General features: G+C 39.8%; 1 protein-coding gene across 2 annotated transcripts in view; it reads left to right on the forward strand.

Moving 5' to 3' along the window:
* ZCCHC17 (zinc finger CCHC-type containing 17) overlaps window positions 1–24,865 on the forward strand; it is a 57,417-nt gene that overhangs the window by 17,198 nt on the left and 15,354 nt on the right. Inside the window, exons 4-8 of one of the 2 annotated variants that reach the window (XM_059917691.1) lie at window positions 11,566–11,666; window positions 13,109–13,200; window positions 19,768–19,868; window positions 21,664–21,809; window positions 22,191–22,473. In XM_059917691.1, the coding sequence (XP_059773674.1) occupies window positions 11,566–11,666; window positions 13,109–13,200; window positions 19,768–19,868; window positions 21,664–21,809; window positions 22,191–22,205 (455 nt within the window). In that variant the 3' untranslated portion in view covers window positions 22,206–22,473. Of the gene's footprint in view, window positions 1–11,565; window positions 11,667–13,108; window positions 13,201–19,767; window positions 19,869–21,663; window positions 21,810–22,190; window positions 22,474–24,865 lie in introns of those variants that run through there. The other variant, XM_059917684.1, reaches the window with a different exon arrangement.

The raw sequence follows: 24,865 nt of genomic DNA on the forward strand, positions 1-24,865 counted from the left end.
TAGAAGTATATTTGACTACATAAAAGTCAAAAACATAATTGCAAAAATCATCATAAGCAAAGTTAAGTTAGGAAAAAGAATTTTCAGTCCATATCACACAGGACTAATAAAAAAGAATAAAGTAGGAAAAGGGGCCAAGGATATGAAAGGATAATTCATAGGAGAAAAAATAGCAGTTGAGCAGTAAATATCTTAAAAGATGCTCATTCTCAATATTGATTAAAAGTATAATATAAATATAAACTGTGATATATCCATACAATGGAATACTGCTCGGCAGTACAAAGGAATGAGAATGAAGTATTGATACATGCGACAACCTGGATCCGTTTCCAGAAAATTTTGCTGAGTGAAAAAAGCTAATCCCAAAAGTTTACATATCTTATGATTCCATTTATGTAACATTTTTTAACAGCTTTTTTGAGACATAATTCACATACCTACATTTCATCCAAAGTGTACAATTCAGTAGTTTCTAATATATTCTAACATATTCACAGAATTTTGCAACCATCACCACAGTTTGAGAATATTTTCGTCATAAAAAAGAAACTCTGTACCTATTAGCAGTCACTCCAAATTCCCTGTCTCCCTCTCCCCTCTGCCCCCAGCCTTAGACAACCAGCTGTCTACTTTTTGTCTTTATGTATTTGCTTATTCTGGACATTTCTTATAAATGGAATCATACAACATGTGGTCTTCTGTGACGGGCGTCTTTCATTCACTTAGCATGTTTTCAAGGTTTACCTGTTTTGTAGCATGTATCAATACTTCATTCCTTTTATTGCCATTCCAAAATGTGTGGAATCAACAGCCAGTTCTCCAGTTCTCTGATTCTTTGATATCAAGTAGGCGTCCAACAATTCAGTTAATTCTGATACTAACTACCGAGAGGTGCTGTCAGACTCTACAGGTTTAAGGTCTCAGTCTCACAAGACTGCCCTCACTTCGGACAGCACTTGCAAGTATCCTGACCCTGTGTTACGCACACTTCTGTCTGACCTGGCTATGAATTTGAAGGTTCCCACACCACCTTCCCAAGATTGGATAACTAGTTAGAACAACTCAGAGAACTCAGGAAAATGCCATACTTAACAGTTACAGTTTATTATAAAAGACACAAATGAACAGCCAGGTGAGGAGGTACATAGGGTAGGGTCCAAAAGGACCCTGAGTGCAAGAACCTCTGTCTCTGTACAGTTGAGGTTCATCACCTTCATGGTGTGTGGATATGCTTGCCAACTCAGAAGCTCTCCAAACCTTATCATTTAAGGGTTTTTGTGGAGACCCCATTACATGGCCATAATCGATTAAATCATTGGCCACTGATGATTTAACTCCATCTCCAGCCCCTCTTCCCTCCCTGGAAGTTGGAATGGGGCTGAAACTTCCAACCTTCTAATCACACAGTGATTCCTCTGGTCATTACCATCTCCCATCTTTTTTTTTTTTTTTTTTTAAATAAATAAATTTATTTATTTATTTATGGCTGTGTTGGGTCTTCGTTTCCGTGCGAGACCTTTCTCTAGTTGCGGCAAGCGGGGGCCACTCTTCATCACGGTGCGCGGGCCTCTCACTCTCGCGGCCTCTCTTGTTGCGGAGCACAGGCTCCAGACGCGCAGGCTCAGTAGTTGTGGCTCACAGGCCTAGTTGCTCCGCGGCATGTGGGATCCTCCCAGACCAGGGCTCGAACCCGTGTCCCCTGCATTGGCAGGCAGACTCTCAACCACTGCGCCACCAGGGAAGCCCTACCATCTCCCATCTTGAAGCTCCCTAGGGGCCAACCAATAGTCACCTCATTAGCATAAACTTGGGTAAGATTGGAAGGGTCTTGTTATAAATCACTAGATGCTCCTATCACTCAGGAAATTCCGAGAGTTTAGGAGCTCTGTGCCAGGAACCAGGGACAAAGACCAAATACATATTTCTTATTATACCACAGTATCAGTGCTGATATCCTAGTTGTGATAGTTTTGTGATATCCTAGTTTTGCCAAATGTTACCATTGGAGGAAACTGGGTAAAGGGTTCATGAGCTCTTTCTGTATTATTTCTTTCAACTACATGTGAATCTAATTTTTAAAATATTTTTTAAAGTGTTGGGTATTTCCAACAATAGTTTCATTTACTTTTTTTTAAATATTTATTTATTTATTTATGGCTGTGTTGGGTCTTCGTTTCTTTTTTTTTAAATTTTATTTATTTATTTCTTTTTGGCTGTGTTGGGTCTTCGTTTCTGTGCGAGGGCTTTCTCCAGTTGTGGCAAGCGGGGGCCACTCTTCATCGCGGTGCGCGGGCCTCTCACTATCGTGGCCTCTCTTGTTGCGGAGCACAGGCTCCAGACGCGCAGGCTCAGTAGTTGTGGCTCACGGGCCTAGTTGCTCCGTGGCATGTGGGATCTTCCCAGACCAGGGCTCAAACCCGTGTCCCCTGCATTAGCAGGCAGATTCTCAACCACTGTGCCACCAGGGAAGCCCCCATTTACTATTGAGAACGTAAATTGTTACATACTTTGGTAATACTTGTTAATGTTTTTATTTTTTTTATTTTTTATTTATTTTTTAAAATTCATTAAAAAATTTATTTATTTGTTTGTTTATTTGTTTGTTTATTTCGGCTGCATTGGGTCTTCATTGCTGCGTGAGGGCTTTCTCTAGTTGCAGCGAGCAGGGGTTACTCTTCGTTGCGGTGTGCGGGCTCTAGGCACACGGGCTTCAGTAGTTGCAGCGTGTGGGCTCAGTAGTTGTGGCTCGTGGGCTTAGTTGCTCCGCGGCATGTGGGATCTTCCCGGACCAGGGCTCAAACCCGTGTCCCCTGCATTGGCAGGCGGATTCTTAACCACTGCGCCACCAGGGAAGTCCCCTGTTAATGTTTTTAATGTGCTTACTCTTTTGATCCAGCAGTTCTTTAGGGAATATAGTTTGCAGTATGGAATTAGATAAATTATGTACATCTATGCAGTGAACTATGCAGATGATAAAAAGAATGATAACTGTATTTCTAAGATACTTTGGTGCTGGTACTGTCTTCCTTTTACCATAAGGGTCAGTGGAAAGTTTTTATACAATTCCACCACACTGATACCTGACTGATAGCAGTTGTAAGACACCATTGGTTATAAGAAGCATTCCAATTTCAGAGATGTTAAAGTGAGGGGGAAAAGTGCATCAGTAAAACAGGGTAAGTCAATTTACTGAAATGGAAAGGTGTCTAAGCTAACAAAATGAAAAAAGCATGTTGCACAAGAATTTGTATAGCATGACCCTTCCCCCTTTTAAAGCATGTTTACATATGCCTAGTATTTTAAACATTATTGCGTATATTTAGAAGAAAGTCTGGAAGAATAGGCAACACATTATTAACAGTGGTCACCTCTGGGGAGCTTGGTTTGCTAAGGGAGAGATGTACATGGAAAAGGGACTTTCACTATTTGCAATTTTTTAAAACAAAATTTTTCTTTTACAGAAGTCCAACAGCTGATTTTGCTAATAAAGCCATACCTCTAGCCTTGGAGACTGTACTCTGCTGCAAATTGCATCTTGGCGAATTAGAAATGGCTCACCAGTAGTTTCCAAGCTCGCAAAAAGCAATCTGTAATAAAGTTTCTCGTTTTATGTTCACTGGGATGTAATGAGGTGTAACTCATCCTCATCCCTATAGGGTATGCACCTCTTTTGATCCGAGGACAGCTTTTCTTGTCAGTGTACTTGCCATAGCTGCCAGTACCTGAAAGTCTCATCCTTACTTGAGTATTTATGTGACACTTTGGGGACTGTGTGGCAATTAAAGGCCTGCCATCTTCCAGCAGTTAGTCTAAAACTCGTGTCCATAGCCTGTCAGGTGATGCCTCTGATTGTGACTGCCAGTTTACAAGTCAATCTGTCAGTCTGACAGCTGTGCTGAGACAAGCCTTGGATGGGGAGCTCAGGGAGCCAAATAATTAGGTGGAAACTCTGTGAGTTCTAATCCTGGGCACTTCTGTAGGTTCATTGGGTAACTGGAGCAGTTACAGTGTATTTTAGCTTCTCCACCCTTGAATGGAGGAAGATTATTAAGTCCCACCCTGAAAGGACTGAGTTATGAAATAACTGGTCTCTAGATTTTAACATCTCTCATTCAGGAAGGTAGACTCTAATTTGAGTCATTTTCCTCAGATTTCTATTTTCAGAATTTTTTAATCACTACTGAGTTAAAGACCCCTTCCTAGTATTGAGGTCTAAACTAGATTTTCCTTCCCCTCTCATGGTGTTGTCCAATAGAACTTTCTACAGTGATGGAAATGTTCTATATTTGTTCTGATGTGTTTTCTAACACCAACTAGTTCTCCAGTTCTCCGCGCACCAACGGGGTGTCTAACAATTCAATTTTGACACTACCGGGAGTTAGTGTCAGGTCCCATAAGTTAATGGGGCTCATGCCCACAAGAATGCCCCACTTGAGATGCTAGTCGCAAGTCCTGAGCCACCCTTATTTCTTGCTGACCCACTATGAATCAGGAGTTCCATTGACCCCCTCCACAAATTTGATAATTTGCTAAAATGGCTCACAGAACTCAGGAAAACACTTTCTTTTTGTTTGCTGGTTTATTATAAAGGATACAAACAGGAACAGCCAAACGGAAGAGATGTATAGGTTAAGATATGGGAGGAGGGGTACACAGAGCTTCCATGTCCTCTGGCATACCACCCTCCAGCAAGCTAAGGTGTTCACCAACCCAGAAGCTCTCTGACTCTCATTGTTCAGGAGTTTTTATAGAGCTCCATCTCCAGCCCCTCCCCCCGGAGGTCAGTGGAGCTGAAAGTTCCAATCCTTTAATCACTTGATCTTTCTGGTGACAGCTCCATCCAGAAACTATCAAGGGGCCCCACAACTAAGTCACCTCATTAGCATAAACTCTAGTATGATCAAAAGGGGCTTACTATGAATTACAAAGACACCCCTATCACTGGGGAAATTCCAAGAGTTTTAAGAGTTCTGTGCAGGGACCAGGGACAAAGACCGAATATATTTTTGTATTATACTACATCTGTGCTTTCTAATACAGTAGCCCACCAACTTTTAAATTTTGTTTATTTTGATTAAACTTCAGTGTAAAACATCTGTAGCTAGTGACTATCATAGTGGACAATGCAGCCCTATATATTTATGATGTTCTTTTTTTCTCTACTATCCTCTGCCCACCAGCACTAAACTATGAAATTTTGAGAGTAGAGATTGTTCAGTGTTAACCACTTTTAAAGTGCCTTGCTTGTGGTAGTAGCACAAATATTTTTAGCAAAGAATTCAGGTTTAACAAATAATTATTGAGTTCTGTTTTCTGGTCAGTGTGTTATGTGGGAACACAGAGATAAGAAAACATAGTCCCTGCTGCTCTCAAATTGTTCACAGTCTAGGGTTGTAAACAAATTACAATGTAGTGTAATAAGTGAAGTTGCCATTAATCCACTGAACTGTGGAATAGTTAGGCTGTTGGGATGAGTCAGGGCCTACTACAGTGCCTGAGATATAGTGGGTGTTCATTGAATTTTATTAAATGAATACATGAATCCTAGTCCCAGCTCCCCCAGTTGCTAGCTTCTTGACTACAGCAGGTTGCTTAGTCCTTGAGCCTTAGTTTCCTTATCTGTGAAATGGGATGATGTGTATACTTTAGTTTCTTGACCAGCAGGATCATGTCTTACTCATCCTTGGATCCATTTTTGCTTATAATATAGTGGATATTTAGTAAATGTTTGAACGAATCCATAATCTCAACAAGATAAAGGATGTGCAAGCACTTTAATTTATGTGCTTACATTATTGTCATATACTGCTGATTGGAGATAACTTATTTGACAAGTCTAGAGAGGGAATTCAGATGCCCCAAAGATAAAGGAGACCTTTTATGTTGACATTTTTGGGCTGCAGCTGTCCCCTAATAGTTTGTAAGTTTTAACCTCTTTCCTTTATTGTCAATGGAATTTGTGAAATTAATGGTGAACCTAACACAGTTGGGAGAATATTTTTAAGAGAACTATAATAGGCTAAGTCTGTTTTTCTCATATGGCGATTTAGATGCTAGCTCTTTCCAAGTTGTCAGAATTTTTTTTTCTTTCTTTTACCAGCATACACTCAGATGGGACTCATTCTGTTTAAGTGTTATGTTAGGTTTACTGAATGATGATGGATTTGATATGCCCTTTGGGCGTTTATGGCTTAATGTCAGACATCCAGACACACACTCTCCCCTTCCATGTGACATGATGAGCAAAGCATTTTTGTTGGTTTCTGTTCTGGAGCATTTGCTAGAACAGAATTAGATGTGTTCCTACTGTTGTAGATGAGATCTTTCTCTTTTTAATTGAAAAGATAACAGATCGATAACAAAGAAAAAAATGGAGAAATATCTGCTGTGTTGTAGAAGACCTGACAGACTCATATTTGAATTGCAGTTCTTTCTTTATCAGCTTTGTGACCTTGGACAATTTACTTAACTTCTAGACTATTTCCTCATGTGAACCTATGTCACAGGGCTGATGTAAGGTTTAAATGAATGCGTGGATGTTCTGTTATCTAGTGAGATACCCAGTACCAAGGAGGGAGCCTCATGTTTTATTTGGTGCCTTCTACCATATACACTTAATCCAACTGTTGGTGGTGTATGTGGGTAACAATGAAGTACCTCCCAAGAATTCAGGCTGTCTTCTGAGAATGAAACTAATGATGAATCCTACACAGAGTATAGGATTAGCCATAGACAGAAATATACCGGGTAATTGCCTATAAATCTGTGACTGAGGAGTTGGGAGCATTCAAGACTTCAACAAGATAATCTGGGTTTAATTCTAGGGAAAAAGGGATTGGAATGAAATTGCAGTTTAGTAGGCTGAAGTCTAATTGATTGTATCATTCTACTAGGGAGAGATTATATGAGCAGATATCAATCTCTGGAACATAGTAAAAGAAAGCCTGAGAGCCTGAAGATGGCAGTGTTTATTTTGCCTTAATAAGGAAAAAATGAATCTGATGGTAGGAACTAGAGAGATGGATTCTTTTATGAGGGGGTCCGTTAAACCTTCATGGACTGGAAACATCTCTCAAAACGTTTGTCTGCCTTTTGTTCTGATTCCGTGTTGAAGCAATTTTTGATCACTAATCTAATTTTTAGGTATTTGATACTGGGGTCAGTGGGTAGTTTACCTAGATAAGGACTTGGAACCTTCCAAGTATAAGAAAAGTATATCCTCTGTTGTAAATTAATAAATTGGTGAATTGTGTCTATCACCGAATCAGTCACTAAATTGACAGTCTGATTAATGTATTTTGGCATGTAAGCATCTGCATGCTGAAGGCTCCTACATTTGTATCTTCAGTTTATACCCCTTCTCTGAGCTACAGACTTACATATCCAACTGCCTACCTGACATTTGCATTCAAGACTGTGGGCTAGACCATTTCTCTTGTTTAATTCACCCAATAAACTAAGGAGATAAGCCATTAATGTTTCAACTATAAAAATCCTACACCCCAGCATAACAATTTTTATGTTCCCTTTTCGTCTGTGTGCATATGAGACATAATTTTACATAATTTCAATCATAGTGTACATATTATTTTTACATTTTGCTTATATATATATATATGTTTTTATGGTTAAAATTTTTGTGGTTAAAACTATTGCATGCTTATAGAAAAATAAGAGAAAAAACTACCAAAGCAAATGATCGTTGTGTGATATTACTACCACACAGAGATAGGCACTGTTAACATTTCGGTGTATTTCTTTATAGTCACATATGTGCATAAAAATTAACATATTGAGATTAAGATTATATTCTATATATACATTTTGCAGCTTTTACACTTAATGAATGTTAAACATTTCTCTTTTAAAATACCTTTTGTAAACATTTAAATGCATTATTCTATCATTCAGATGTACCACATAATCATTTTAAGTTGTTTGTAGCTTTTCATTATTAATGCTTTACAAAAGTGCCATATTTAACTAAGAGGGATGACTGGGCCAGAAAATATCCTGCTTTGGGATCACGTGGGAGAAGGACAAATGGTTAACTCATTCTTTCTTTGTGGTACTCCAATAAATAGACCTGTTTGAGGAAAAAAAAAAAAATGTTCTCTCAACTATATTAGGTTCAACAGTAATTTCTTTCCCAACTTCCATTAGCAGTTCAGGAAAGAAGTGAATTTTAGAATTAGAGGACAGTTACAGCGGAAAAATGTCAAAATGAAACGTTTCCCATTCCTTTAGGGCATCTGAATTTCCTCTCCGGATTTTCCATTTAGGTTACTCTGCTCATTACATGATCATGAAAAAGAAAAAAGCCCAGCTCCATGAATTTTATCCAATTTAGAGATTATGTGATAGTCTAAAATTTTAAACATGGGTTATATAATGTATATAGAATATTTTGGTTCCTGGGGTATTGAATGATAGGCTATCAACCTCCAGAATCAGCTGAAATAGGTCTGAGAGACCCAATAACCATGATCAGAGAAAGCAGTGGCTTCCCACAGGAGCTGCAGACACAGAGGGTAGATATTTTGAGTTACAGGCATGTGCTGACAACTTTGCGTATGCATGTGTGTGAGAGAGAGACTGAGAATAAAGGTTAGTAATTCTCTCAGGAAACTTCAGGTAGGGCAGGTTTTTTGGACATAAATCTTTGACTTGTCAAGTTTTTTCTTTAGATTCCTGGTTTATTTTCATTCAAAATAATTGTTTATTATATTCATTTCCCTCAGAATATAGTTTTCTCTATTATTGAAACATCTGAAAATAAAACATTAACCTGCGCTCCATAGCAGTTTAGATTATTTCTTTCTAATTTTTAGAATCTGCGTTAAGCATTTTTATTATTTAAATGAGAAAATGCTAGTTGCCTACAATGCTTGGCACATAGTAGGCACTCAATAAATATTTGCAAAAGAATGCATTATTGATGTATTTTTACATAATCTTTTGAACATTGTTTTTAATGGGCCAAGTAGCTGTACCGTAGTTGACTTAACCATTACCCTATTGCTAGATATTAGGTTGTTTCTAATTTGTTTCTGTCTTAAAAATACATTGAGGGCTTCCCTGGTGGTGCAGTGGTTGAGAATCTGCCTGCCAATGCAGGGGACACGGGTTCGAGCCCTGGTCTGGGAAGATCCCACATGCCGTGGAGCAACTAGGCCCGTGAGCCACAACTACTGAGCCTGCGCGTCTGGAGCCTGTGCTCCACACAAGAGAGGCCGTGATAGTGAGAGGCCCGCGCACCATGATGAAGAGCGGCCCCCGCTTGCCACAACTAGAGAAAGCCCTTGCACAGAAACGAAGACCCAACACAGCCAAAAATAAATAAATAAATAAAATTAAAAAAAAAAAAACCATTGAATATTTTGATATAGATCACTTTTCTAGGTGCATATAGATTTTTCTGTGTTTAAGATTATTTTCTTAGACTCAGAGTGATTATGGGTCAAATTAATTATTAGAACTCTTGGTCGCAAGGGACAAAAATACAGGAGAAACGTTTTGGCTAATTTAGCTGGGGAGTAAATTTAGCTTCCACCAGGGCTGGATCAGGTGCTCAGTTTATGCCTTCAGGGCTTTGGTCGCTTGTTTATGCAGGCTCTTCTTTTGCTTCCCTCTGGCTTACTCTTGCCGCCTGGCGGTAAAGATGAGCATTGGTAACTTTTTGTAGTTTATAATCCTGACAAAAGGCTTGAGAAAGTTGATTTGATTTAGCTAGCATCTTGTGTCTGTCCCTGAACCAGTCAATTGTTGTGGCCCGGGGAATGAAGTAACTTGATTGACTATGCCTGTGTCATGTGCCCACAGCTGGGGGTCAGATCAGCTCCAACCAAATTACAAGGACTGACCAGATTATTTTAGAATGTAAGGAAGGTGGTTCTCCCAGAAAAGGACCTTGGACAGACAAGGAAAAGGATTTAATTTTATTAAATATTTTTATCACTCTTGATAGCCATTGCTAAATGATTTCTAAAGATTTCTATTAGCCTCAGAAATATTTCTTATTTTACTATACTCATATCAACATTGGATATTATCTTCTAAATATTTTGCTAATTTAATAGATTAAAAATGCCACCTTGTTTATATTTACTTTTTTCACTTATAATTATTTTCTGTAACTGTAATTTAAATTTATTTATTTATTTATATTTCTTTTTGGCTGTGTTGGGTCTTCGTTTCTGTGCGAGGGCTTTCTCCAGTTGTGGCAAGCGGGGGCCACTCTTCATCGCGGTGCGCGGGCCTCTCACTGTCGCGGCCTCTCCCGTTGCGGAGCACAGGCTCCAGACACGCAGGCTCAGTAGTTGTGGCTCACGGGCCTAGCCGCTGCGTGGCATGTGGGATCTTCCCGGACCGGGGCACGAACCCGTGTCCCCTGCATTGGCAGGCGGATTCCTAACCACTGCGCCACCAGGGAAGCCCTGTAACTGTAATTTAAATGGCTGCTTACTCTTTTCTTCTTTGGCTGTGTTGGGTCTTCGTTGCTGCGTGCAGGCTTTCTCTAGTTGGGGCGAGCAGGGGCTACTCTTTGTTGCGGTGCGTGGGCTTCTCATTGCGGTGGCTTCTCTTGTTGCAGAGCACAGGCTCTAGGCGCGCGGGCTTCAGTAGTTGTGGCTCACGGGCTCTAGAGCACAGGCTCAGTAGTTGTGGCACACGGGCTTAGTTGCTCTGCGGCATGTGGGAGCTTCCCGGACCAGGGCTCGAACCCATGTCCTCTGCATTGGCAGGCGGATTCTTAACCACTGCGCCACCAGGGAAGTCCCTGTTTACTCTTTTTTGAAAGATTTATCATAATTTACCAAGCTGTTTTCCAATTATTCGTCGTTTAGATTGTTTCGTAATTTTTATTTTTAACCTTGGTAGGTAATAATGCTGCAAGTATTTTTATATGCCATAGATTTTTGCCTCTATCGAGTTTTTCTTTTGGAAAAATTCCAATGGTGATATTCTTGCATCAAAGGTATAAACATCTCTATGCCCTTTGTTTTCAAAGAATTTTACCAACTTGTATTTTTACCAGTATTATATAAATGTAGTTGTTGTATTACATCTCTACTAACATTAAACACTATTTTAAAGAATATTTGTTAGTTGATTAGGTATAAAAAGTGATCTCAAATTGTTTTTTTGTTTTTTGTTTTTTTTTAATAAATAAATTTATTTATTTATTTATTTATTTTTGGCTGTGTTGGGTCTTCGTTGCTGCACATGGGCTTTCTCTAGTTACGGCGAACAGGGGCTATTCTTGTTGCGGAGCCTGGGCTCTAGGCGCGCGGGCTTCAGTAGTTGTGACACACGGGCTTAGTTGCTCCGTGGCATGTGGGATCTTCCCGGACTGGGGATCGAAACCGTGTTCGATCCCTGCAGTGGCAGGCGGATTCTTAACCACTGCGCCACCAGGGAAGTCCTCAAATTGTTTTAATTTGCAGTTTTAAATTAATGAAACCTTTTTCAGTGAATCTCCAACTCTTCTCCTTACTGTGTTATTTAGAGTATGAATACCAGACTTGCCCTGTGCCTTATTTTATTTCTTCTTCTTGTGCTCAGGTCTGGTCCATCGAACTCACATGTCATCCTGTCGCGTGGATAAGCCCTCTGAGATAGTAGATGTCGGAGACAAAGTGTGGGTGAAGCTTATTGGACGAGAGGTAAAGTTCTGTGCAACTTTAACTCATTAGAAAGGATTAGGAAAAGCTGGGATTTTCTTAGTATTTCATGATGATATTTCATGAGTGTGTATGCATTGTTAACCGTGGCTGATAATCTTATTTTTGAATCCTGCCACTATAATCTGACTTGAATTTAAACCTTTGGGCTGTCTGTCATGCAGACTCAGAAGGAATGGTGTGAACTGTATGTAATAAGTGTGGTGCAATAAGTACATGTTTATAAAACTTCCTTCCCTGAAGTTCACCCACATGGTGGGTGCGGAGAAAATACCAAAAAAGTAAAGAACCAAAAAGAGAGAAGAAAACTTAATCTGTGAGACTATCTTTTAGTAGAAATCTTCCATATGCACTTCAATTTGGACCAAAGCAAAAAGGGGCATAGAGTTTACAGTCATTTTTTCCTCATACCTGGCACCATGCAATGTGAGGCAAATGAGAAAGCACTGGAGGATCCTGTTAACAGCAACTCACTTGAGGGTCTGTGGGTGTGGACAGACCACAGGAGAGATGTGCAGATACACCGAGACCTGCTCTTTTACCAGAGAATGGCAGGGGAGACAGGCTGAAAGAGATATTATTCAACAGTATTTGAGTGCTTATTATGTACTAGGTCTGAGGGATATAAGAATCAGATGTAAATGACTCCAGTGGTTATGGAACTTATATAGATTATAACTGGAGGAGACAAATAAAAAGTAAGCAAGCTAAAGTAATTAAAAATAATTACAAGTTACAGTAAGTGCTATAATAGGTTCAAACAATGTGGAGGTAGATTTAGGTAAAGGGGTCAGGAACGGGCTTTCTGCGGGGGTGGTATATGAGCTGAGACCCAAAGGAAAAGGAACTAGTCATGTGAAATGTTAGGAAAAGAATATTCCAGGCAAAGAGAATAGCTGATACAAAGACCCCAAAGTGAAGAGGGCCTTCAAGTGCTGGAGGAAGCAAAAGAAGACCAATGTGGCTAACAACTGTCTTCACATTTAAAGATGCTCTTAATTGTTTTCATGTTTACGAAGCTTTTAGGTGAAGTCCAAAAGGAGATCTAGTCCACCGGAATGTTCTGAAACCTATTCTGTGCTCATGGATCTCTGAACAGATTATTATGCTGAACTATCTAAAAGAAACAGCTTTTATTTTCTGCCTGGTTACTTCCACAGGCCCCAGATTTCTGAGCAACCATTTTTGTCTTTCCCCCCAGGAGGGTCAAGAATGATAAGAAAACCATTTCCTAAAATGCTTTTGCCATAATATCTGCCTGTTATGCTTATTAGTACCCACAGTGTTCCTAGCACAAGACCTTGGCCATAAGAGGAACTCAGTGTTTGTTACATGATAAAAACTTCAATTCTTAGATAATTTTAGACCAGCAGTCTAAATGATGTACTTTGAGCTTTTGCTGACTTTGCTTTTGTTTTTTTCAGATGAAAAATGATAGGATAAAAGTATCCCTCTCCATGAAAGTTGTCAACCAAGGGACTGGGAAGGACCTTGACCCCAACAACGTTATCATTGAGTAGGTACAATGTTTGGAAAGGCTAAAATCCTTCTACTTCTCAAACCACAGAATGCTGTAGTGAATCAGGCCCACCTGGGAACTCTACTATTTGTAGACTATGAAACTGATGAGTTATGTGACCTTTGTGAGCTTTGGTTTTTGGAGGTATAAAGTGTTATAGATAACACATTACTGCATAGAGTTCCAAGATGAAATGCTAACATGCACCTCCTAGCATAGAAGTGCAATGGTTCAATGTCAATGGTTTCATTTCCTTCCCCTTATTCTTTTTCTGCTTCTGCCCTTTAACCAGTTAGCCAACAAGCATTCATCATGAGATATTTGTTATTTGCCTTTCTCCTAGCTCTGGGACTGAAAAAAGGCAGAGACCATGTAGGAGGAATAACTCCAATGGGGTTTTAGACTCCTGCATCTTGGGATATGCTGTGTTCTGAACACAACACCTTACTTTCACTGGCTCTTCTGACCTTTCATTTATGAATGGAAAATTTTCTCTGTAGGATACTGTCTGGTGATACAGGGAATTTGCTGTCTCAAAATCTTTCTTGAATACAGGCATACTTTGGAGATACTGTGGGTTCGGTTCTGGACCACCACAATAAAGCAAATATCTTAATAAAGTGAATCACATGAATTTTTTGGTTTCCCAGTGCATATAAAAGTAATGTTTACACTATATTGTAGTCTATTAAGTGTGCAGTAGCATAATGTCTAAAAAACAGTGTATGTACCTTAATTGAAAAATACTTTATTGCTTAAAAAATGCTGAAACAATGACAATAGTAACATCAAAGATCACTGATCAGAGATCACCATAACAAATATAATAATAATAATAATGAAAAAGTGTGAAATATTGCAAAATTACCAAATTTGATACAGATACAGAGAGTGAGCAAATACTGTTGGAAAAATAGCGCCAGTAGACTTGCTCAACTCAGGGTTGCCACAGACCTTCAAATTGTAGAAAACACAATATCTGTGAAGCTCAATAAAACGAGGGTATACCTGTATATGCCAGTGGTTTCTAACCAGGGGTTCCTAGGTCGCTAATATCCCTTGAAGAAGTCTTGGGGGTTTATGAACTGTTTCAAGTATTTCAGAAAGCCAACTAAAAAATCATACATTTATCCTCAGGTTAACCATGACATTATTTCACTGCTTCTGATGATAAAATATCACATTCTTTATCTCATGCTAATTGGGTGCTCTTAGTGGCCATCATGTTATTGATTATTTTTTTAAAAACAAGAAAAAAATAATAAATGTTGTTTGAGTGGGATCTTGGCGGCACAATGTTTGGAAACCCTTAGGTTTATAGTTCTGAGCAAAATCATTTTGGATATGAAGGAAATTTACCTAAAAGGAAGGGAAATGATGTTTATTGAATACATACTATGTGCCAGGCATTATGCCAGGTGGTTTGTGTACCTCAATGCATCTAATTCTCATAACAACCTGCAAAGTGGGTGTTATCTCCATTTTACTTTATTTTCTTAGTTTTAGCTTGATGCTTGGTGATAACTTGCCTGTGGTTATATAACACTTTACATTAGAAATCTTTTATAACTCTGAGCTCAGAAATGTTATTTAAGTCTGGCATTTACTGATTGCATTGTAATAAATTACTTCTGCTCCAAAGAATCCTGTCTATACAGACTCATTAAAAGCAGTGAAATTTCCCAAAGCCACCCTTATAAGGATGAAATATAAAACAAGTAAGGTAAAAGAGCTACTTCTCTTTCTCACAACAAGGGAGGGGAAGGGAAAGGACCCCCTGCTTTTATGATGAATGTGTCTTTATGTATGGACTACTTCTAGTAATGACTAAGTGACCGAACAGTAACTTTTGTTGTAAACTATTTCTAGACTGCATCTAGGAAAGAAGCATGGCATAGTGGAGTGATGACAGGTTTTAGAGTTAGACTTGAATCAGAAAGAGTCCTAGTTCTGCCACAAGCTAGTATACCGCCCTGAGCAGATTAGCTAGCCTCTTTGAGGTTAGATTAGCTAACCTCAGCTTCTTCAAAATGGAGGTAATGACACCTACATCTTAGAAATGGTGGTATGATTTAAATAAAATCTTGTTTATAAAGAGCCTAATTGTCTAATCTATAGTAGAAACTTAACATATAGCAGCTACTTGTAGTTATTGTTTTAAAATGTTTCTTTGTTTTTCCTCTAATATCTGAGATTATCATACCCTTTCTTTTGAAAGAATATATAAAACCTGTGAGGCAGAGGCCACATCTTAATCTCCCATAGTGCCTAATGTATAGTAGTTGTTTAGTTAGTGCATCCATTTACTCATTATTCAACAAATATTTACTGGGCTCATATTCTATTTGAGGTATAATGGCAATACCAAGGTTTCTGCCTAAGGACCTTACTGCCTAGTGTAATGAGATAATTATGCAAATAACTTTAATTTTAAGGCAACATGTAATAAATGTTAAAGGAGTGTTTTAAAGGAAGGATTCTAGGAGTTACCTTGAAGAGGAAGAGTTGATATCAGGCCCTGATGGTCAGAGAAGAGGTGACAGTTGAGCTAGGTCTTGAAGAATGGATAAGATTTTGTCAGGCAGCAGGGGAAAGAATAGTATTCCAGGCAGAAGAAATAGTTTGAGGAAAGGCATGAAGCAGGAAAGCACATGGCAATTCAGGAGTCTTGTTTAAGGAAAGAAGAGGGTATGGTCAGGTACTAGGATGTAGGGCTTGAAAGATACGTTGGGGTCAGATTGTGAACAGCTTTGAATAGCAGTCAAAGAATATGAATGTTTTTTAAAGCCTTTGAGTGGGAGAGACTCCTGAGCAGATTATTCTCTCCAGGTACCCCATTCTCTGGCCTCAACCTGTTAGGCTCAGTATCTTCATGCTGTCTGCAGCTACACACAGTTTGTCAACTACCTTTCATTTTTCATCAAAATCTAGCTGTCTTGTATTTCATTCCCTCAGGCCCCAAAGTATTAACAAGGTCATCTAATAAGTGAATCTGCAAATGGAAAGGGGTTAAATGCAGTTTCCAGTTAGGTTTAGCCGGCATAGTATAGTCTTTAGAAAGAGCATTTATGTATCGCCACACTGTAATTATCCATTTATTTATCTCTTTCCACTGGTAGACTATCTACCATGTCCTATCATTTTAATGTACTTACTCATATCATTGTACTAGCACTGGTGCTTGCCACTTATTAAACTTAAAAAAAAAAAGAAAGATTAATGCAACTATGTGTGCTGGATGGATTAGAGGCAGGGAGACCAGTAAATGAATTATTACTGTTTAGGTGAAATGTAATGAAGCCTAAACTAGCATGATGGCAATAAGGACAGAAAGGGAGACAGGTGGTGAGTGACACATTTGTTGAATTGGGCGTTAGGTGGGAGGTATGATTCGGCTTAGGGTATGTTTGAATCTGCAGTGTATTGGAATTGATTATAATGAGGGTTTGATTAAGCTGCAACTTATAGTCACTTGAAACTCAGCTCTACAAATAAGGACATCCGAAAGCAATGGAGTTTTCGTGACTGTTCAAGTTATGTCCCCAAGATCCTGCCTTGGTGGGGTTTTCTGTTTGTTTGTTTGTTTGTTTAATTTTCTTTTATTGTGGTGAGAACATTTAACATGAGATCTACCCTCTTAAGAAATATTTAAGTGTATAATAGTATTGTTGACTATACATACAATGTTGTACATTAGATCTCCAGAACTCACTCATCTTCCTTACCTAAACCTTTATGCCTGTTGATAAGTAACTCACTCACATTTACTTCTCCACTCTCCTCGCCTTGGTTTTTGTTATTCAAGCTTCACCCTTTGAACTGACCCTCTTGCATGACCTATACCAGACAGTAGACCTCCTATCGTTTGACTAAGATTCTTCTAGGGCAAAAGCTAGGGATTTGAACAGACATTTTCAGAACTTAAACCATATGCTTTTCTGGTCTGTCCCAACCGGGAAGCCACTAGTCACATAGGCTATTTAAATGTAAAGTAATTAAAAGTAAATAAAATTTGGGGGCTTCCCTGGTGGCGCAGTGGTTAAGAATCTGCCTTTCAATGACAATGACAGTGGCAGACAAAATAAATAAAATAAATTAATTTTTTAAAAAAAGTAAATAAAATTTGGTATCCAATTCCTCAATCACTAACCACATTTGAAATGCTCATTAACCATAGACATAAATAGTCAGCAGTACAGACATAAATTTATAGAACTGTCCATCTTTGCATTCTTTTGGACAACAGTATGCTAGATGGTGTGCTCTCTGCTCAGATATAGAGAAGAACATGACATAGACTTTACTATTCAAGTCCTGGTTGTGGTACAGAGGGTGAGGCAAAATGTAAACAAATCAGTAAAATAAAGTGAGTATTTAACTCTGCCTGTGGTAGAGTTTATAGAAGATATGATATTTGAGCTGAACTTTAAAGAATGAATGGGACAGAATATGGAGTATCTTTATCCTCTCTGTTTTCTCTCTTGACCCCACATATCCCATGAAACTGTTGGCTGAAATTTGTGAAGTGAGTAGCTCTGTTTTGCTTTGATATTGTTATCCTGCATTTCTCTGGGTAATGTGGCTCTTTTGGCAGAATATTTCTCTGTTTTTGCTGGACTCTACAGAGACCTGGTTGGAAAATCTTAGGTGAAGTCAGAGGTCAAAGTTAAAGATGTTCAGGTAAAGAAAAATATTTTGGATGAAGAACAAAGAAATTTCAACAAGGTTTTTTTTTTTTAATTTTTAAAAATATATTTATTTATTTTTGGCTACGTTGGGTCTTTGTTGCTGCGCGTGGGCTTTCTCTAGTTGCGGCGAGCGGGGGCTACTCTTCGTCGCGGTGCGTGGGCTTCTCATTGTCATGGCTTCTCTTGTTGCGGAGCATGGGCTCTAGGCACGCGGGCTTCAGTAGTTGTTGCTCATGGGCTCTAGAGCGCAGGCTCAGTAGTTGTGGTGCTCGGGCTTAGCTGCTCTGTGGCATGTGGGATCTTCCCAGACCAGGGATCGAACCCGTGTCCCCAGAATTGGCAGGCAGATTCTTAACCACTGCGCCACCAGGGAAGCCCCAACAAGCATTTATTGATGCTGTTGCTTGCCAAGCCTTGGGCTGAGGTGCCAGGGAAATAAACACAAGTAAGATATTTTTTAAACGGGCCCATGATCTAGAGAAGAAACATAACTCTGTGATGTGATATGTGCTAGGATTAACATGTGTATAGGATACAGTTAGAGTTTGAAAGAAAGAATGATCAGGAGTGATACTCTTCAATTAAACATTTTCTAAGAGTACTCTGCAGGTACTGTGTGTTATAGTAAAGGTAAAAAATAAGAGCTATGACAACTAGGGTACTTTGGCTCTTCTGGTAGGAGTGTAATTGGTAAACACACTGTCTGGCAGTGTCTACTAAGGCAGATGCCCTACAACCCAGTAGTTCCCCTCCTACGTGGAACTAGGCATTTCCCAAAGGAATGCATGTACATATAAATGTTCACCAAAAGACGTGTGCTAGAAAGTTCACAGAAGCACTTTCATAATAGAAATTACTCAAATACCCATCAACAGCAAAATACTTTGCAGCAATGAGAATAATTGATCCATAACTACATACAACAGTTGGATGGATCTCACAAAGTAGCGAAAGGAGCCAGACACAGAAGGGCCCATTCTCTGATTCTGTTGATATAATTTACAAAAATAGGTAAAACTACTCTATGCTGTTAGAAACTAGAATAGTCGTTACCCTTGGGGGAAGCACAGTGACTAGAGGGGCTTCGGAGGTGCTGGTGATATTCTGCTCCTTTATCTGAGTACTGGTTACTGGGATATTTCAAATTGTAAAAATCAGTGAAGCTGTATACTTGTGAACACTTTTCTGTATGTATTTTATACTTTGGTCAAATGTTTAGAATTTTTAAAAAGTGTTATGGGAATGTGAACAAAGAGATTAATTCTGGCTGAGGGGCTCAGGGAAGATAACTGGTTAGAAGGAGGGGCAGTAACTGAGCTGAGCCTTGAAATGTTTGGGTGTAGTTAGGTGGTGAAGTGGGAGTAAAGAGGGAAAGCAGAGCATTTCAGAAAGAGGGAGCTGCCTGAGCAAAAGCAGTGAACCATCTGGGGAAGGTAAAATAGTCTGGTTTGCCTTGAGCATATTGTGCAAGATGAGTCTGGGAAAGTAAGTTAGAGACAGACTCTGAAAGGCCTGGAATACCAAGGAGCTTAGACTTGATTTTCTAAGAAGTTTTTGAAGGTCTTTTAAACCCAGGAGTGACCTTGTAAAGGTTGCAGGGGGCTTAGCAAGGTGAGTAATTATATCTTCATCCCCTGTGCGTCAGTGAGATGAAATCTAGTCTCATTCATAATGATTAATTCAGAGCCTTGTCCTCAATGAAAAAAATTGTCATTTCATGTCGTTTCTTTCACTGCCTGTTTTCTTATGCCCAGTGCTTTTCCTTTCTCCCTTCTTCCTGACAAAACAAAACAGAAAAACAACATAGAGTATTAACTTGTAGTATCTCTGGCCACATCTCTTAAGAGGGCCAACAGTCAGTATCATTTCATTACAGGCAAGAAGAGAGGCGGAGGCGGTCCTTCCAGGATTACACTGGGCAGAAGATCACCCTCGAGGCTGTCCTGAACACTACCTGCAAGAAGTGTGGCTGTAAAGGTAAGGCGAAGTCTCTACCATTTCAGTTTTTCTCTCTTTGTGGATGACCCTTTACGGGATGAGGGAGGTCCCCTGGTGTGAGTTAGCTCACTGTGGTTTTTAGCCAAATGCTGGCCTCACCTGCTCATCTGCTGTTCCTACTAGACTCACATCAGAGTTCATGGCTTGTTGCTTTTTCTGTTTCCTTTTCTGAATGCTGGCCCTGCCAGATACTACACCACCACCACTACTCCCCTCTCTCTACGGGTGATGCCCTCCCTGGGCAAGGTCCCCATGTACTATGCCAGGAGGGGTAAGAGTGTTGGATTATGATTAACACTCTAAGTTTTTATCTCTAAGGATGATTATTGTTCTGCTGCAAAAATTAAGTGACTTGGAAATATATTCCTTAAGGATCCAAGTCAAGCTCTTTCTTGCTTATTACCTTTATCTCTATAACTTCAGAGTTCTGAATACAGTATCTTTTTAGTAATAAAGAATACAGGCTAGTCACTTCCTTTTAGCTTTGTTTCTTCAAGTTTCCTGCAGTCCTACTCAAATATTAAAGAGCTCTTTCAGCCTGACTTCCCTTGTTGGAGCTATAATGAGAGGTATTGCCAGCTTCTCATTTTCAGAGTGACCTCAATTTGTCACCCCTTCTCCCTAGCCTTTCACCTACCCAGCTCTCTTGATTTTTCTACAATGAGTGGTAGCAGATTTGTGCCCTGGTTGAGGTCGTGGGGTTTAAGCCCCAATTTATCATTAATGTAGAGGGAGGAAGGGAAAAATAAAATAGAAAGAATACTTCCTCATGAGTATTGTGGGACCATTTCCAGCATAGATATTTGGAAAACTCTATGCTGTATTCTCCTTCCAGGCACCATCCCGCTTCTGGACTCCGAGTTGCAAAGTAGTTTACACATAGCTTTTTGATGACTTCATCAAATTCTTTGTGCCCCTGAGAGAGGGTCTACAAAAAGCTCAGACAAAACCAGCCGTGTAGCATCTGTTAAATGGCCCCTTAATAGCAGTGTAGGCTCAGGGAAGGTAGGGTTCTCTTACCTTCAACTTGTGTCCACCAGGTGTTACATGAGGCAGAGAAGAATAATGAGAGATGGAATTCGGCCCAGGCAGGCCAAAGGTGGTTGGTTTTGGTGCAGCAGAAAGAGCACAGGGCAGGGAGGTATGAGACCTGGGGTAAGTTTTAGCTCTGCTGCTGTCTGTGTGACCTTGAGGTACTTCTCTACTCTGGGCCTTCATGTCCTCTGCAAATGCAGTGTTGGATTTGATGATCTCTCAGGCCCTTGCCAGACCTGACAGTCTGTGAATGTTGAGTGCCCCTAGGTGACTGCTGTCTTTCTGTGTGTTAGCTTGAATCTGAGTGCTGCCTTCCTGCTTGCTGCCTAAGAGCTGTCTTCCTTTAGGGCTTGGCCTGCCACTCGGCTCCCTCTGCTAAGTATTCTGCTCTCTGGAGCAGCCTTTCATTGTCAGGAATAGTTCCAAATAGACCTTTAAAAATTCCTGAGCCCAGTTGCTAATGGAAGGCAGCACAAGCCTGTATCCTCATGTCCTATGCCATTCCAAAGCGGTGCCAGTGTTTCCCACAGCTCTAGGACCAGATGCTTGTCTGGCTCTGGTTAAGTGAGCAGTGCCATCTTGAGGTGACAAAATCTGCTCTGAAGGCAACAGCTGCTCTGAATGAACTCATTAGTACCTCCTGAACGAGCCAGCCCTTCAGGAACTTCTAGGGAAGATCCAGCTGCTAAGGTGAGAGACTGCCTCTTGCCTCCCTACCTTTCCTACTTCTCTTCTTCAGGCCACTTTGCAAAGGATTGTTTCATGCAACCAGGTGGGACCAAGTACTCTCTGATACCTGATGAGGAAGAGGAGAAGGAAGAGGCAAAGTCAGCAGAGTTTGAAAAGCCTGACCCCACGAGAAATTCTTCTAGAAAAAGAAAGAAGGTGAGTGCTGTCTTTATCTTATTTATCATATTTTTTTGAGTTTTAAAATAAAAATATACTTTCTGCAGAAATTTTAGAAATACTGAAAAACATAAAGAACATTAGGATCTCTTGTAATCTTTCCACCCAGCGAGACTCTTATAGTAGTTTTGGTATATTCTAATATTTTTTCTAGGTAAATATATACATACATATAATATAAATATATACATAATTTTCTAGGGAAGTGTATATATAATTTTCATATATGTATATGTTTACATATAAACACACAATCATGGTCATACTAGGTATAGTTTATATCCTACTTTTTTCATTATATTTATCAAAAGCGGGGCTTCCCTGGTAGCACAGTGGTTAAGAATCCGCCTGCCAATGCAGGGGACACGGGTTTGAGCCCTGGCCTGGGAAGATCCCACATGCTGCGGAGCAACTAAGCCTGTGCGCCACAACTACTGAGCCCGCATGCCGCAACTACTGAAGCCCGTGCACCTAGAGCCTGTGCTCCGCAACAAGAGAAGCCACTGCAATGAGAAGCCCGCGCACCGCAACGAAGAGTAGCCCCCACTCACCGCAACTGGAGAAAACCTGTGTGCAGCAACGAAGACCCAACGCAGCCAAAAGAATAAAATAAATAAAATATGTAAATTTATATTTATCAAAAGCATTTTCTAGTATCCTTAAGTGTTCTTCAAAAACTTGATTTAAGAGCACCATATGATATTCTACCCTATGGTTATATGATGGTTTATTTAATAATTTTTCTATTGTGGGATATTTTTGATTACTTCCAACCTAAATCTTTGGCCATATCTCTTATTGCTTTCTTTGGATAAATTCCTAAGTAAGATTACTGAGTTAGGGCTTTAAGACTCTTGATACATCTTATCAAATTGTCTTTCCAGAAAGTACTTATTTTACACCCAGCAGAGGATAAGAGTGCCTGTCTCGCTGAGTTGTATCTTCCATCTACTACTTCTAGCAAAACAATTCATAAAACAGACATTATTGTGGTGCAGGAAAAAAACAGTGCATTTGTAGCATACAACATAGAGAGGAAATGAAAAAAAACTATGCTATAGTTTGGTCAGAAATAGTTGTTCTCATGTAGTGTAGTGTTTTTCTTTTTTTTTTCTTTTTTTTTTTTTGGCCACACACCGCAGCATGTGGAACCTTAGTTCCCTGACCAGGGATCGAACCTGCGCACCCTGCATTGGAAGGCAGAGTCTTAACCACTGGACTGCTGGGGAAGTCCCTAGTGTAGCGGTTTTCTAATTGTGGCTGGTTATTAACTTTTGGGTTTTTTTTGGTTTTGTTTTGTTTTTTCAAAGTTTTGGCAAACTTTTATTGAGTGGTCATTTTATTCCAGGCATTGCAAACCTAGGAATATAAAAACTGTGATAAGGTCCTTGCCCTCAGTGGGCATTATCTACAAATTCAGTATTATCTTCATTTTAGATGAGGAGGAAGGCCCATTGTACCATTATTAAGAATTACCCCAAGTATATGGATAATAATATATCGATCTGTATATTCTTTCCCTGGGTGATCACATCGCTCCTAAGACTTCAGCTGCCCTGACCACTTTCACATCACTAAGTAATATCCCACTGGTACTTCAGACTTTGGCTTGGAGTCAATCAGACGTAGGTTGAGGCCCTTCTGTGCTACTTACCAGCTATATAACTTTGGGCTCTCTAACTTCAGTTCCTTAACTGACAAAGTAGGATCATTGTGCTCCTTGAACAACCAAAACCCTTGTTTCTATCCTTCTACCTTGTATTACTAGTTTTAATGACAGCAGTAACCTCCCAGTCTCCCAAGAAAGAAACAATATGTAATTAATTTTCTTCTCCTTACCATCCCACGCCTAGTCAGTCACCAAGTCCTGTCCATGGTACCTTATAATATCCCAATTCTGTTCCTTCCTCCCACTCCCACTACTACTGTGCATTTCACCTGCTTCCCTCTCTCACTTATATTCAGACTATTGAACTAGCCTAGGGAGATTTTAAAACTACATATTTGCCTTCTACCTCTTGAGTACCAAGTTCACAGGGCCTGGGTCTGGGCATCTGATTTTTTTGAAAAAGCACCTTCTTTATCTCACTGCTCGATTCCCTTCATTAATATGATTTTTTGCCCTCTGCTTTAATTCTGAATGGACTGCTCGAGGCTGTGGCTGTATTTATTTCTCCCTTCTCTTCTCTAACTACCTTCTCCCTAAGTGATCTCATCCTGTCCAGTGGTTTTGAATACCATTTATATGCTAATAGTCCCCCAATTAAGTATATGTATCCTTTTTAAAATCCAAGTCTGTAATTCTCCAAGTCTGTAATTCTATCTCTAACTTTTTCTCTGGAACTTCAAATTTAGATATTCAACTGCCTATTTGACATCTCCATCTGATTGTCGAGTTGACATCAAGCTTAGCACACTCCAAAACTCTTCAGTGTTCCTCCTACCCAAGGCTGCTCCCTTCATATTCCTCCCTCTCTCAATGAATGGGTCACCAGTTGCTGAAACCAAAATCTGCAGCCTTTGGGTATAGTGTTGTTGTTCTAATTGTAGTAAAAGATATGTAACATAAATTTTACTGTCTTAATCTTTTTTTTTTTTCCTTTGGCGGGAGGCCGCGCTGCACAGCTTGTGGATTTTAGTTCACCAACCAGGGATTGAACTTGCCCCCTCGGCAGTGAGAGTGCGGAGTCCTAACCACTGGACCACCAGGGAATTCCCCCGTCTTAACCGTTTTTAAGTGTACAGTTCTTTGGCATTAAGTAAATTCATATTATTGTGCAATCATCACCACCATCCATCTCTAATACTCTTCCTTTTTTTTTTTTTTTTTGGCCGCGTTGGGTGTTCGTTGTGGTGCGCGGGCTTCTCGTTGCGGTGGCTTCTCTTGTTGGGGAGCATGAGCTCTAGGTGCACGGGCTTCAGTAGTTGTGGTGCACAGGCTTTGTTGCTCCGCAACATGTGGGATCTTCCCAGACCAGGGATCGAACCCTTGTCTCCTGCATTGGCAGGCGGATTCTTAACTACTGTGTCACCAG

Source organism: Balaenoptera ricei, chromosome 1 (assembly GCF_028023285.1).
Source record: "Balaenoptera ricei isolate mBalRic1 chromosome 1, mBalRic1.hap2, whole genome shotgun sequence".
Lineage (NCBI taxonomy): Eukaryota > Metazoa > Chordata > Mammalia > Artiodactyla > Balaenopteridae > Balaenoptera > Balaenoptera ricei.